Source organism: Natrix helvetica, assembly GCF_964273705.1.
Source record: "Natrix helvetica genome assembly, chromosome: 14".
NCBI classification, from domain to species: Eukaryota; Metazoa; Chordata; class Lepidosauria; order Squamata; family Natricidae; genus Natrix; species Natrix helvetica.
In genome coordinates this window covers 11,751,066-11,764,254 of record NC_138564.1, presented here as the reverse complement: position 1 = coordinate 11,764,254, position 13,189 = coordinate 11,751,066, and the positions used below count along the sequence as shown (strand labels likewise).

General features: G+C 50.0%; 1 protein-coding gene across 1 annotated transcript in view; it reads left to right on the top strand.

The window, feature by feature from the left end:
* The window catches only part of GAS2L1 (growth arrest specific 2 like 1), a 29,067-nt gene extending 21,494 nt beyond the window's left edge, over window positions 1-7,573 (top strand). Inside the window, exons 5-6 of the mRNA XM_081966441.1 lie at window positions 909-1,272; window positions 3,121-7,573. Of these exons, the coding sequence (XP_081822567.1) occupies window positions 909-1,272; window positions 3,121-4,756 (2,000 nt within the window). The 3' untranslated portion in view covers window positions 4,757-7,573. The remainder of the gene's footprint in view (window positions 1-908; window positions 1,273-3,120) is intronic.
* Window positions 7,574-13,189: the final 5,616 nt, after the last annotated feature.

The following is a 13,189-nucleotide window of genomic DNA, read 5'->3' as shown; positions in this document are numbered from 1 at the left end:
ATATACTTATTATTATTATTATTATTATTATTATTATTATTATTATTATTATTCCTCTTGTGCCATATCCATCATCGGACGTGATAGATAGATGATGATAGATAGATAGATAGATAGATAGATAGATAGATAGATAGATAGATAGATAGATAGATAGATAGATACATACAAGGACGAAGATAGATAGATAGATAGATAGATGATAGATGATAGATAGATAGATAGATAGATAGATAGATAGATAGATAGATAGATAGATAGATAAGATAGATAGATAGATAGATGATAGATATGATAGATAGATAGATAGATAGATAGATAGATAGATAGATAGATAGATGATAGATAGATGATGATAGATAGATAGATGATAGATAGATAGATAGATAGATAGATAGATAGATAGATAGATAGATAGATAGATAGATAGATAGATAGATAGATATAGCGAGGGGGAGAGAGATTAAATATAAGAGGGAGAGAGATGGAGAGAGAGATAAGTAGAGAGATAGATAGATAGATAGAGAGAGATAAGGAGAGATAGAAAGCGAGATATAGATAGATAGAGAGATAGAGAGAGAGAGAAAGAGAGAGATAAATAGAGAGATGATAGATAGATAGATAGATAGATAGATAGATAGATAGATGATAGATAGATGATAGATAGATAGATGTTGATGGATAGAGATAGATAGATAGATAGATAGATAGATAGATAGATAGATAGATAGATAGATAGATAGAGATAGACAGAGACAGAGACAGACAGACAAACAGATATCAGCACATCTATTCCCATCTGTTGATTTTATATGTTCAATGGTCTTCTGCTATTTTTCGAGCCACCCTCAGTCTCTCGAACCCACGCTGGCTGATTTATTTGGCTATTCTTTCTTATTTTTCTGCAGCTCACCGTCTGACCCAGAGTCGGGGGCTTGGCTTCTCCCCCCAGAAGACGAGCGGTCTGGCCAGTCCCCAGGCAAACAGCCCCACCACTCAACGTCGGGCTGAAACTACGGGCCTGCATAAAGTCTCCGAGACCCACCACTTGGGGGAGAAACGGCTCTTGGCTGGAGGGGACCCGACTCTCCCCAAAGGAAACCGTCCCGTCCCTCCCACCAAGAGGTCTGGGACAGCTACCCCGCCGAGGCAGGGTTCATTGGCTCCACCAAGTGGGAAATGTAGCGCGTCAGGACAGAGGGGTGCCAGCCCTCTGAGGGGGTGCACGTCCCAAGCCCACCAGGACACAGGAGATTCCCACCTTTCAGTCAGGTAAGTTTTTTTTTTTTGTAAAATTCTTGGACATGGTGCCAAGTGCCCCGATGACAAAGGGGGGTATCACTGTCACATGCTTCATCCATACTCACGTAGCACCCTACACCAGGTGTCTCCAAACTTGGCAATGTTAAGATTTGTGGACTTCAACTCCCAGAATTTTTTTGGAAGTCCACAAATCTTAAAGGCAACTGGACTGTTTTTCTTTGAGGAAGAAGAATGAGAATTTTGCCACTCATCCAAGAAGCTTCATCAATTGAACTTGGATGAGAAACAAAATGTTTTCTTCCTCAAGGAAAAACAGTCTAGCTGACTTTTGAAAAAAACATTTTTGAGGCAACTATGACCTCGATGACTGAGCATTAGAAATTATGTTTATATATAGCACTACAGATCAAACAGAGTGTACAGTCACCATGTGCTTTACTGCTTAACTGTTTTAACAGGAAACAGGAAACTTTTCTTTCAACAAAAGGACATAGAACGTATACCATAGATCCAAACTTGTAAACACTGCCATCTCCTGGCTGAATGTTATTGTAGTTGTTGCATAAAAATACAAGGAAACGGTACTCCAACCCTGAGAATCAACATAGACACAAGTCTTCAAAGTGTCAGGGTTCCAAATAGCATCCAAAAGTAAATCAGAGTCCGAGGCAAAGTATTGCTCAAAGTTCCAATTTATTAAGAGAGCCATAATTGGCGCATCTAGGAAAACCCAAATCTGAAAGCTTCCCAGTTTTCCTCACCCAGTTGAGAGATCCTGCCCCCCACACCCACAAGCCCATCACATGGTCCAATCCCCCACTGCCACGCTGGCAGCTTCCACCCATCCAGTTCCAGTCAGGTGCAGAGGTGCAGTGACAAAGGATGACCTTGGCTTTCTAGAAAGAATGTTGTTATGGCTACATATCATCTAACTCCATTCAATCCCACCCTCTCATTTTCCCATAATAGAAAAGGCGTAGTAGAATAATAGAAAGTGTGGCAGGCTGCAGGCCTGAAACAAAGCCTCCAAGTTTGGAGACCCCTGGCCTAGACAGATAGCAGAAGAGAAGTCGAAGTCATCCCCAGCCAGGTGCTAGGAAAACAGAAGAGCAGCCAAGGGTGACTCACCCAAACCACAGAAGTAAGGCAGAGAGGCCGCCTGACGTGATGACGGATTTTTTCCAGACGGCTGTCTGAGCCAGAGCTGTGAGTAAGGAAAGCCGAGGAGGCTCTCCTGGTTATCTATTCCACTAATTGCTCCGTAATGGACTTTAAGTGGAAAGGGTGGGGTAGACAGAAAAACAGAACTGGAGGTGGACGAGAGACTAGGAGCCACTTTTCAGACATCAATGTTTTGAAAAACCAGAAGCGCCTCCCTGCTTGGTCTGGAAGGGAGCTTTCAGATTCCTCCCATTTTTTTCTTCTTTTTGCTGCTGCAAAACAGAAATAAATATAGGAACATCTGCAATCAGGAAAAAAAGAAAGAAACTTACCGTATTTTTCGGAGTATAAGATGCACCTTTTTCCTCCCCCCCCCCAAAAAGAGGGTGAAAATCTGGGTGCGTCTTATACACCGAATACAGCATTTTTGGCCTCCCCACACCCCGTCCCTTTCACAAAACTGTTTGGGAGGCTTGTAGAGTGCTCCTGGGGGATGAGGAGGGCAAAAACGATTGAAAAACAGGCATGCCCCGTTTTTCAGAAAAAATGAGGCGTGCGGAGGGTTCGGGAGATCTGCAGAGTGCAAAAACTTTTTTATTTACCTCTTCGAAATCTTGGTCTGTCTTATACTCTGAAAAATACGGTAAATCCCAGAGAGCCAAATGGTCTTTTAAAGGCTGCCCTTCTTTTTTGCAGGAACCCCAGGGCCCGGCGTCTTTCCGGAGACAGCGATTCCTCCTCCTCCTCCTCCAGGCACAGTGCCAGCTTGGGAAAGAAGCGGAGCGAGGATGCTAGCCTGGCACTCAGGAAGGAGGCGGGGAGGCGTGTCTCCGAGGGGCCTGCCTCACAGCTCCACGTCGGACCCAAACGGCCGCCAACCAGCCGGAGTCAGTCACGAGACCGTCTCAGCTTGCCGAAAACTGTGGCGGTGCCTAGGAAGGTTGAATCCGAAGAGCGGGGCCGTCCTCGCGTGACAAACCGGCCCAACAAGCCAGGACCACAGAGCCCTCGTCCCCGGGCCCGCAGCCAGGGAAGGCCTGGAGGGGAGCCTGTGTTGCTTATCAGCCGAGCCAAGGATGGACAGCATTCCTGGACACGAGCCAACGAGACCAAGGAGAACGCCGGGGGCTCTGGAAGAAACACCCCCAGGACCAAGAGCCCGGCAAGGGGTCAGCTGACCCCGGTGGGTTCCCGTAGCCCTGCCGCCACCAAGCGCCGGGGTTCCCTGCCCGCTACCAAAATGGCCAATCCCTCCGTCCGAATGCCTCCGCCGGCCCCAGGACGTCAGCGACAGCCGTGCTTAACCGGACAACGTGGAGCCGCGAGGCAGCCCCAGTTGGGGGAAAACGGGCCTTCCAGACAGCCCGACGACTCTTTCGGGCAAGAGTTGGCGGTGATGGCGCAAGCTTTCCGCACTCCACTGCGCCTCGACCCGAGCCAGGAGCAGCAGCTCTACCGGCGCCTGGAGGAAGAATTCCTAGCCAACGCTCAAATGATGGGTTTGGAAATGGACGAAGAGCTGGACCCGGGCAGCCAGGCTTGCAATGGCGCCCGGCTCTTGCCCGCAAATCCAGACCAAGGGACCGCCGATTCCGCCTACTGCTCCTCCAGCTCCTCCTCTTCCTCCCTCAACGTCTTCAGCAAGTACGGTCTCCAACCCGAGGACTCCAAGCGGAAGGCAGCCCACCAGACAGCTGGCGGTTCCGAGCCGGTGGATTTCCACAATGGCTCGGTGGAAGTTTCTGAGCTCTGGGACTCATCTGGTTACCGTGACCGAAGGAGCCGCTGGAGGAAACCGGTCCTTTCCAGCTCATCCGATGAAAGCAACTGCTACCTGGGACTGAACGACGTCCAGGAGGTCCAGGAGGGTCTGGAGCTGGGTGAGACTCTAGTGGATAGCCCCTGGGCCGCTGGGGAGCCGGTCCATTCCCACACAGAGCGGGGACCCTCCCTCCAGGATGGCCTGGAGACCCTCGGCACATCCCCTTCGGCGCCTGTGCTGGAAGAAGTCATGCTCCATCCCCAGTCGTCCCTGAGGAAGCCCGACCTCGTGCCTTCCATCTACAAGCTGAAGCTGCGCCCACAAATCAAACCCCGGGCTGACTCCCAACCGGACAAGACCCCATCGAAAATCCCCACTCCCCTCAGCTACAAGGCTTCCGGAGCCCAGAAGGTTCCGGCAGGAAGCACCTCTGCCAAGGACAGTCCGGGCAGAGGTCTGTCCGAGCGCCGGGGATGGGCGGCCTTCCAAAACATCTTCTCCTCGTCCTTCGGGGAGTGTCCCGGGGGTTCGGTGGAGTCCGGCGTGGCTGATGAGGGGGCTTGGGCCTAGGCACCGGTGGACAGCACCGCCTACGCATCCTCCTCCCTCCCCCCTGCACCCGCTTCCGTGATCCGGCCCTGTCTTTCTAGCTGCTTCCGTGGACCTTTTCCCCGTGTCACTTTATCATATGCTGCTGTGCAGAAGAGAGATTTATTTTTGGGTGGTGGGAGGAGAGGGGGATGGAGGGGGGGATGGAGGAGGGACGGGTCAGAAAGCTTTGGATTGCAAAAGGAGATTCATCCTTCTATATTTTATTTTTGGAATGAGAGGCTGGAAGACGGCAGAGCTTAGATTGCAGGACCGAGAGGTTGGGGCTTAGGTTGCGTGTGTGTATGTGTTGTTGTTGTTCTTGCGCGGGGTGCGTATGCGTGAAAGGCTTGCATGGGGAAGTCCTTTAACACTGGAGACTAAAGGGAGCATCAGGGTTAATATTCACTCCCTTGGTCAATGCCTGTCCAGCTTCTGCTATCGTGGTGTTTCCATCTTAGCTCAGCGCAAGTGGTCCTCGATTTACCAACATAGAAACCACAACCTCTGTCCCTAAGTGACACGGTTGGTAACTGAGCCGTGTCCGATGTTACGACCTGTTTTGCCCACGGTCATTAAACGAATCCACCTGTCCCTATTAACTTCCCCCACCCCCCAAAAAAAGGGTCGCAAACAGCAAGCACCTGAAGTTTGATCACGGTTCAGCCGTGACTCCATTGTAAGTCCCGATTTTCAGTGCTGTCGTAACTTGGAAGAGGGGTTTAAAATAGTCGTAAGTCGAGGACTATGTGTAGCACATCCGGGGGTTTCAACAAAGTCCTTGTTTCTTTTGGACAGAAAGTCCAGCACTAAAGTGTTTTTTTTAAATCAGGGCAACCTGGTCTACCCAAATATGGGGGGGGGGGCGCATACAGCTTCTGCTTTCGCCTTTCTGCCACAATCCGGGAGCCTTCGCAGGCAGTCGCTTTCGCGACAAACTATTTCTTGTCTTAAATTTATGTTTTACCAACAAAGAAATGAAGGGAGACTAGCATAGATCTATTTCAAGCTCTCATCAGCTAGCTGTCCCATATTTGGGTAGACCTGTTCTGACCGAGGCTTCCCGAGAGCATGAAGCCAACTCCTGGTCCCAACGGAAACCCCTTTTATTAATTTGCTGTGAATTCTGCTCATTCCCATCCAGCAAAGTCTTTCCAGGGAGGATTTACGGTCACAGACCTTATCTGACTTGGAGAGCTGCCAGGCAGAGATCTGCAGAACTTGGCCAGGAGTCTCGGAGAGTCACGAACCAATGAAGGGAACTAATGGTCTCCTGCAAACTCCACTCCCCTGTCGCTCCTCTTTTCTTTCCTCTGAAAGGGGCCATTCATGGTCCACCTGTGGCCTTTACTCCTGAGTTGGCCCTTGTTCCTTAGCTGTTCCCTCCCTCTGGCAACTCTGCACATGTGCACACTGGGAACAGGCTTCAGCTGTTTGTCTGCCTCACTGATGTCTGGCTCTGAAGGCATACAGTCCTGGCCCCCTCTCTGCCTCCAACACAGAACCCTCATCAGAGCCTTCCCCAGATTCCAGGACTGGCCCAGGTTCCTCCCCAACCTTCTCACTCTCCGAATCTGCTGCCAGCTCCTCTGGCCGCTGACGGGCCACAACAAAACCAGATTGCCCTGATAGAAAAAACACTTAATCTTCCCCCTTGTACAGCTGACAAAACAAGGAGGACCTGTGGCTTAGAGGTTAATACATCTACCTAATATGCAAGCAGCCCATGTTCGAATCCCAGAAAGGGTACGGCTAGCTGCCGAGTGCTAAATAGCTTGAAATAGATCTATACTAGTCTCCCTTTATGTCTTTGTGGGTAAAACATAAATTTTCCAGCACTTAAAGCTGACCCCACCCCTGCGAGGGTTAACCCAATTTGCCATAAATCTCATCGCAGCTTCTTCCTTTCGGTCAGGGGCTGCCCTACTATGCTGGCGAGGTGGCAGGCCGCGGTTTTCGGGAACAGGGTTTTCAAAAGCAAAAAGGATGGGGACTTTGTTTGCACGATGGTGGTTGCCCTCTTGATTTTGTTTTATTTTTTACTTCTTCCCTCCTCCCCCAAAGTATTTGCTCCAGTCCTTCCGCCAGAGAGGCTGCACGGATGGCGCCTTTGAATGCGTTAGGATTTGGGAAAGGAGCGTTGCGTTCTGGTCAGGGCGTCGGGTAGGGGAGCCGTTGCCCCTTCCGTCTTCTGCACGCTCCCCTTGTTTCCGCGCAAGGCTGCACAGAATTGGAAGAGTGCCTTATGGGGGTGGGGTGGGGGGCAGGAGGCAGAGGGGGATGCCGGAGGACTAGCTGGAGAGAGGGCTTTGGCTCCAGTTCTGTGGATCCCATTTGGAGTGGAACCTTTCCTCTCCCAGCAAAAGTGGCCGTGGGGGAGTGGCACAACAGACGCGGAGTGGCACGCAAGTGTCTCTCACAAGGGAGATGTTGTGTAGACATTTGTGAGAACTGGACCGAAGGGACTCCCCCACCCCCCACCAATTCTGCAAGGCAATCGTCGCTTGTGGCGAAACGTCGGTCGCTTGAGTGGGAAAGTGTGAGCAGGGAGATAGGGAGCGCTGAAGTCTTTGCACGTGGATTTCTCTTTGGCAGGGCTCCTCTCGGCCGGCGCAACAACCCTCCCGCCCCCCCCGACCCCACCCACCCCCGATCACTGGAGCTCTGTTGAATAAATCTATGCATATTTATATAAGTAATAGGGAGCCTTGCTCTCCGCCCGTAGAGTGCCTGCTGTCCAACCCTGTGAATGTAGCTGATTAAACTGACCTGCAAATTCCTGAAGTTAGACAGTAAAAACTGACACGACCTCTGCTTCCCCTTTTTGTGTGTGTATGTGTGTGTAAATGGGTGTGTTAGTACGGAAGTACGCTGTGCTCCAGATCGGAAAAGTGCACAGAATTTGGTGGGGTAGTTGACATCTTTCATTTGCTCTCCCTCCCTCTCTCTTCCTTCTTTTTCCTTTTCTCATGCTCTTTTCTTTCCTTCCTTCCCTTCCTTCCTGCCTTCTTTCCTCCTTCCTTCCTTCCTTCCTTCCTTCCTTCCTTCCTTCCTTCCTTCCTTCCTTCCTTCCTTCCTTCCTTCCTTCCTTCCTTCCTTCCTTGTGGTTAGAATGCAGTACTGCAGGTCCTGACCAGCTCCTGGCCAGCTCAAGGTTAACTCTTCCTTCCTTCCTTCCTTCCTTCCTTCCTTCCTTCCTTCCTTCCTTCCTTCCGAACTACCAGCAGTTCGATTCTGACCAGCTCAAGGTTAACTTAGCTTGCCTGCCTACCTCCCTCCCTTCCTCCTTCACTCCCTCGCTCCTGGTTAGAACGCAGTACTGCAGGCTAGCTCACTGCCAGCAGTTCGATCCTGACCAGCTCAAGGTTAACTCAGCCTCATTTCTTTCTTTCTTTCTTTCTTTCTTTCTTTCTTTCTTTCTTTCTTTCTTTCTTTCTTTCTTTCTTTCTTTCTCTCTCTCTCTCTCTCTCTCTCTCTCTCTCTTTCTTTCCTCTCTCCCTCCTGCGAATTTCAAAGAAGAAAGCTTTCATTGAGCGAAGAGCAAATTCTGCCCACTGTAAAAATAACCTCCAGTCAAGAAGCTAGGATGAATGTTAGTTGAGTTATCCTTTTACTCAATGCTTTCTTTATTACTCACCCAACCCAACGAGGGTATGAATTCTTGTGTGTGTGTGTGTGTGTGTGTGTGTGTGTGTGTGTGTGTGTGTGTGAGAGAGAGAGAGAGAGAGAGAGAGAGATGTGCAAAATTAATTCATTGTTTCAAGGTGTCCTCCTGGTATTGCAAAATTGGGGAACCCCTGAATATCAGCATTGTTTGGAATGGAGAACGCTCCTTCTAAGTAAGCCTAACCAGACGGTGGCAGGCTATCGAATCCTTGTTTCGATTCTCGAGCCCCAGGCGCCTGCAAGAATCCAAGATGTCTAAAAGGCTTTGAGTTGTGATCCTATCCGTTGCACGCTTTATTCCTTTAACCCCAAAAGGTGGTCTTTCCACAGGTGTCATGATAAAAGCCATTCCTGTCAACAGGCGCTGGGAACGACCAAAGTTCATAGTATTTGCACAACCACCATAAATGGCTAGGATTCTCTTCCAATGTTTGACTTGGCAAAGGTCAGGGGTGTCCACATTTGACTGGTGGACTTCAACTCCCAGAATTCCCCATCCAGCTGAAGTCCATCCATCTTAAAGCGCCCATTTGGACACTCTAAAGATCAGGGGTGTCAAACACAAGACCCACAAGGTGGTTGGATCTGGCCCACGGGGCCATCCTGGAAAATGTAAGGGGCCAGCCCGCATCACTTCAGCACGGTCTATCCCAGGGGTCGGCAACCTTAAACACTCAAAGAGCCACGGGCAGCGTCCGTTCTTTGCTCTAAAGAGCTCAGACTTGATCCGAATCTAGGATGGATTCCGACGGAGGGGCAACGAAGGGGAAGGGAGAAAGGAGTTCAGCCGACGGACGGAAGCAAAGTCCTCCGAAGTGGAGCTGGGTTGGGGAGGGTGGGGGTGGAGCGAGCTGCCTTCCTGGGTGCCTGGAGAGTCTAGTGTGGTTTTGAGAGAGGCGGGAAGGGAAGGAAGTTGCCGAAGAAGGGGAGAAAAAAAGAGAGGGGGGGGAGTGAGAGAAGGAGGGGGAGTGAGGAAGAGAGAGGTGGAGACAGAAAGAGAGAGAGAGAAGAGAGAGTGTGAAAGAGGGGGGAGAAAGAGACCAGAGAGAGAAAGAAAGAGAGAGAGCTGAGAGAGACGGAGTTAGGGAGAGAAGGGAGGAAGAGAGAGTGTGAGAGGGGGGAGAGAGAGAGAGACCGGAGAGAGAGAGAGAAAGAGAGAGTGCAGAGAGTGGGGGGGAGAGAGGGAGTGGGGAGGGGGACAGAGGAGGAAAGAGAGGGAGGGTAGGAGGAAGGGAGAGAGAAAGAGAGAGAGAGAAGAGAGAGGGAGAGAGAGAGACGGGGATGGGGAGGGAGAGAGGGAGAGGGAGGGGGCCCGCGAGCGAGCGTAGGACGGGACCCTTCCCCGCCGCCCTCCCCAGCCTTCTCCCGGGCTCAAGGCCGCTGCAAAGCCCAGGAGTTGCCCGCCTCGCTCTTATTCCAAAGCACCCACACACACCGGGCGGAGCGATCCAAGCGCCCCGCTGGGTTGGCGACCTCCGCGCTGCGCTATCCCGAGCCAAGACAGCGGGCGCAGCGGCCGGATGGGCGCTCCGTTTCAGGACCCTGGACAGGGACGCCGCGGCGCTTATGCCTTGCCCGGCTGTTTCCCCCGCTGCGGCAAAGAAACTCGGGATCGCCACGCGGGCCCGCGCGCAGGACAAGCACGTGAGAAAGGCGACGCGGCCAGCAGGGCAAGGAACACCGGGCTCTGCTTAGCGGCAGGCGGGAAGAGCCCGGCGGCCGGCGGAGGAGCCGCTCATCTTCCCCGCCTTTCCCGAGATGCGGAGAAATATGACTTCATACTTTTTTTTCCTGCCACGGCGAAGGGGGGGGGGCAGTTTTCAATCTCCGCCTGCCCAGCAAGGCTGGACACTCTGCCGCCCCCCTCCCTGCCTCCCTCCCCCCCCCCCGACCTGGGAGAATGTCCATCAAAGACCTCAAAATGAAGAGATAATTAAGAAGACAGTAGACTGTTGCGGAAATGGACAGACTTACATTGCATAATCCAACAGAAAGAAGACACTGAATATGATCAAACTTGGCATTGATTTGAACAAAGTAATTCTTGTTTTGCGGAAATCGACAAATAGAGAGAAATAAGGGACATGGTTGCTCAGTGGCTAAGAGGCGGAGCTTGTCGATCAGAAAGGTCAACAGTTCGGCGGTTCGAATCCCTAGCGCCGCGTAACGGAGTGAGCTCCCGTGACTTGTCCCAGCTTCTGCCAACCTAGAATTTTGAAAGCACGTAAAAAATGCAAGTAGAAAAATAGGAACCACCTTTGGTGGGAAGGGAACAGCGTTCCGTACGTCTTCGGCATTGAGTCATGCCGGCCACATGACCACGGAGACGTCTTCGGACAGCGCTGGCTCTCCGGTTTTGAAACGGAGATGAGCAGCGCCCCCTAGAGTCGGGAACAATGAGCATGTATGAGGGGAACCTTTATCTTTTAAAGGAGATTGGAGGCTACCAGGTGGGTTTCTATGGACACAAATGGACAATGAAGAAGGACAGAAGGGACAAGTAAAACATGACCAAAACTGTTAAAAATATTAAGTTCTATCTCCTATATGATTTCATAGAATATAGTTTTCTTGATTCCTAGGCAAATCTTGGCTTGTTCGCATCTTTTTGCTTTGAGATGTTAATATTAACTGCTGGGGAAAGTTATTTTTTGTTTGCCAAAACCTCTATTGCTGCCTTGGAAAGGAACATTGAAAATTATGACGCATATTAAAGAAAGCCTTAGTCCAACGTATGAAAGAAGCCAATTACAAAGTGAAGGTCAATAGGAGTGAAATGGACTGTAAATTGGGTTACATAAAGCTATGGTGTGAGCATGGACGAAATGCAGCATATACAACCTGCTTCAAACATTTAGTGAAAAGAGAAACGAACGCCATCTGAACAGCATCTGTGGGAGGAAAGATGATAACATCTGGGAGGTGGGACAAAAAGATAATGAGCGAGAGAATTTACAGAAATACAGTATTCTTTCCCTTCCTTCCTTCCTTCCTTCCTTCCTTCCTTCCTTCCCTCCCTCTTTCCTTCCTTCCTTCCTTCCTTCTCAGATTGTTGGGGGGCAACAGACTGACTCTGTAAACCAATCAGAGAGGGCTGCCTGGAAAGCACTGTGAAGTGGCATATAAGTCTAAGTGCTATTGCTGTGGCTTACAAGTTAAGTCCTTGACTTACGCAGATGGCTGAAGACTTCTGGGCTTTGAAGTCCACACCTCTTCAGGTTGCCAAGGTGGAGAAATTGCTGCTTTGTGTGGCAGTGATCCAGACATCAATTGGCATTCTCAGCGGACATTCAACGCCTCTACCTGAGCCCAGCTGCTGGTGTCGGCGATCACAACTTAATCCTTGCCAGCGATGTCTGCCCCGGAGACCCTGGCGCGAGAAGAATGCCAAGGGGAGCAGCTTGGTGCCTTCAGTCGGTGGCGAATGAAATGATTTAATTATCGCAGCTATACAAAGAAAAATTAGCCTTGCTTCCATTCCATTCCAAAAATCTGCATTTATTTTCCTAGGTCCTCAAAGTGCTTGGCTGGTGACATCTTGTTCCTGTTGTATGGTGCTTCTTTTATTGGGCCATCCATCTTTTTGTTCTTTTCTTTTCGTATTGTCATTTTTCTTTCTTTCCAATAAGCCGAGTGCTCAAGAGTCGTTTGCCAGGTTGGCTTTTTTTTTTTAAATCGATGCAAATAAATAAGTGAAGACAAAGCACTCCACTAGGGATGCTAGAATTGGTCCTGCAACAGCCTTCCAGGCAGTCACTTAATCATTCCCCTGGTTCAGTTGATAAGGGAGGACAACTTGTGGCTTAGAGGTTAACACAACTGCCTAATATGTAAAAACAGCCCAAGTTCAAATCCCAGCAAGGCTATGGCTAGCTGATGAGAGCTAACTAGCTTGAAATAGATCTATATTAGTCTCCCTTCATTTACTTATCAGCAAAAATGTAACATATATAGATAGATATAATCAGAATCTATTTTGTTTTCAACAGCTCTCTATGGGCTGGCGATGCAAACAGACTATTTTGGGCAGCCGGCAAAATGATTAAACAGTCGGGGAAGGGGCCGTGGGAGAGCCGACTTGCCCAGTTTTGACAAAACCTTCTGGCAGTTCCATTTAAAAATAATTTGGATAAAAGCGCCGTCCCCAAAGGAAAAGTTGGCAGGCAATGCGGTGAGCTCAAGTTCACGTTGGAGAAGATCATCCTCCGGGGACAGCCGACTTCCTCAAGGACACCAAGACCACCCTGAAGATAGACGTGGTCTCCAAGGCCATCTGAAATTTGGGGAAGGCTTTAGCGTCATAGTTGTTTTAAGTCACGTGATATAAATAGCTAAGTGACAATTGGTAATGGTAAGTGGAAATGATCTTGGGAGATGGCTTAATAGATTAACAGAATGATAAAAGAGTCGGAATCTTTCGAGGACCACTAAATCCGCAATTTTAAATCCCGCGGACCACTAATATGATCTGCCGAATGGCTAGGTGGTCATGTGACTGGCTGGGCGTGGCCCACTCGATATCACTCACATTGAGAGGCGCTTCGCCAGGCCCTACTTGCCAACCTTCCCAGTTTCGAACAGGATGCGGCCTGGTAGTGGGCCACATCTCGGGGAATGCAGCCCTCCACTGGGCCTCACCTACAGCCTCTTCTACACCAGGGCTATGAAACTTGACTTCATTGAGGCCCAAATCAGAGTTGCTTTTGACCTTGAAGGGGGGAGGGCATGGCCAGCTTGACGCGACTATCC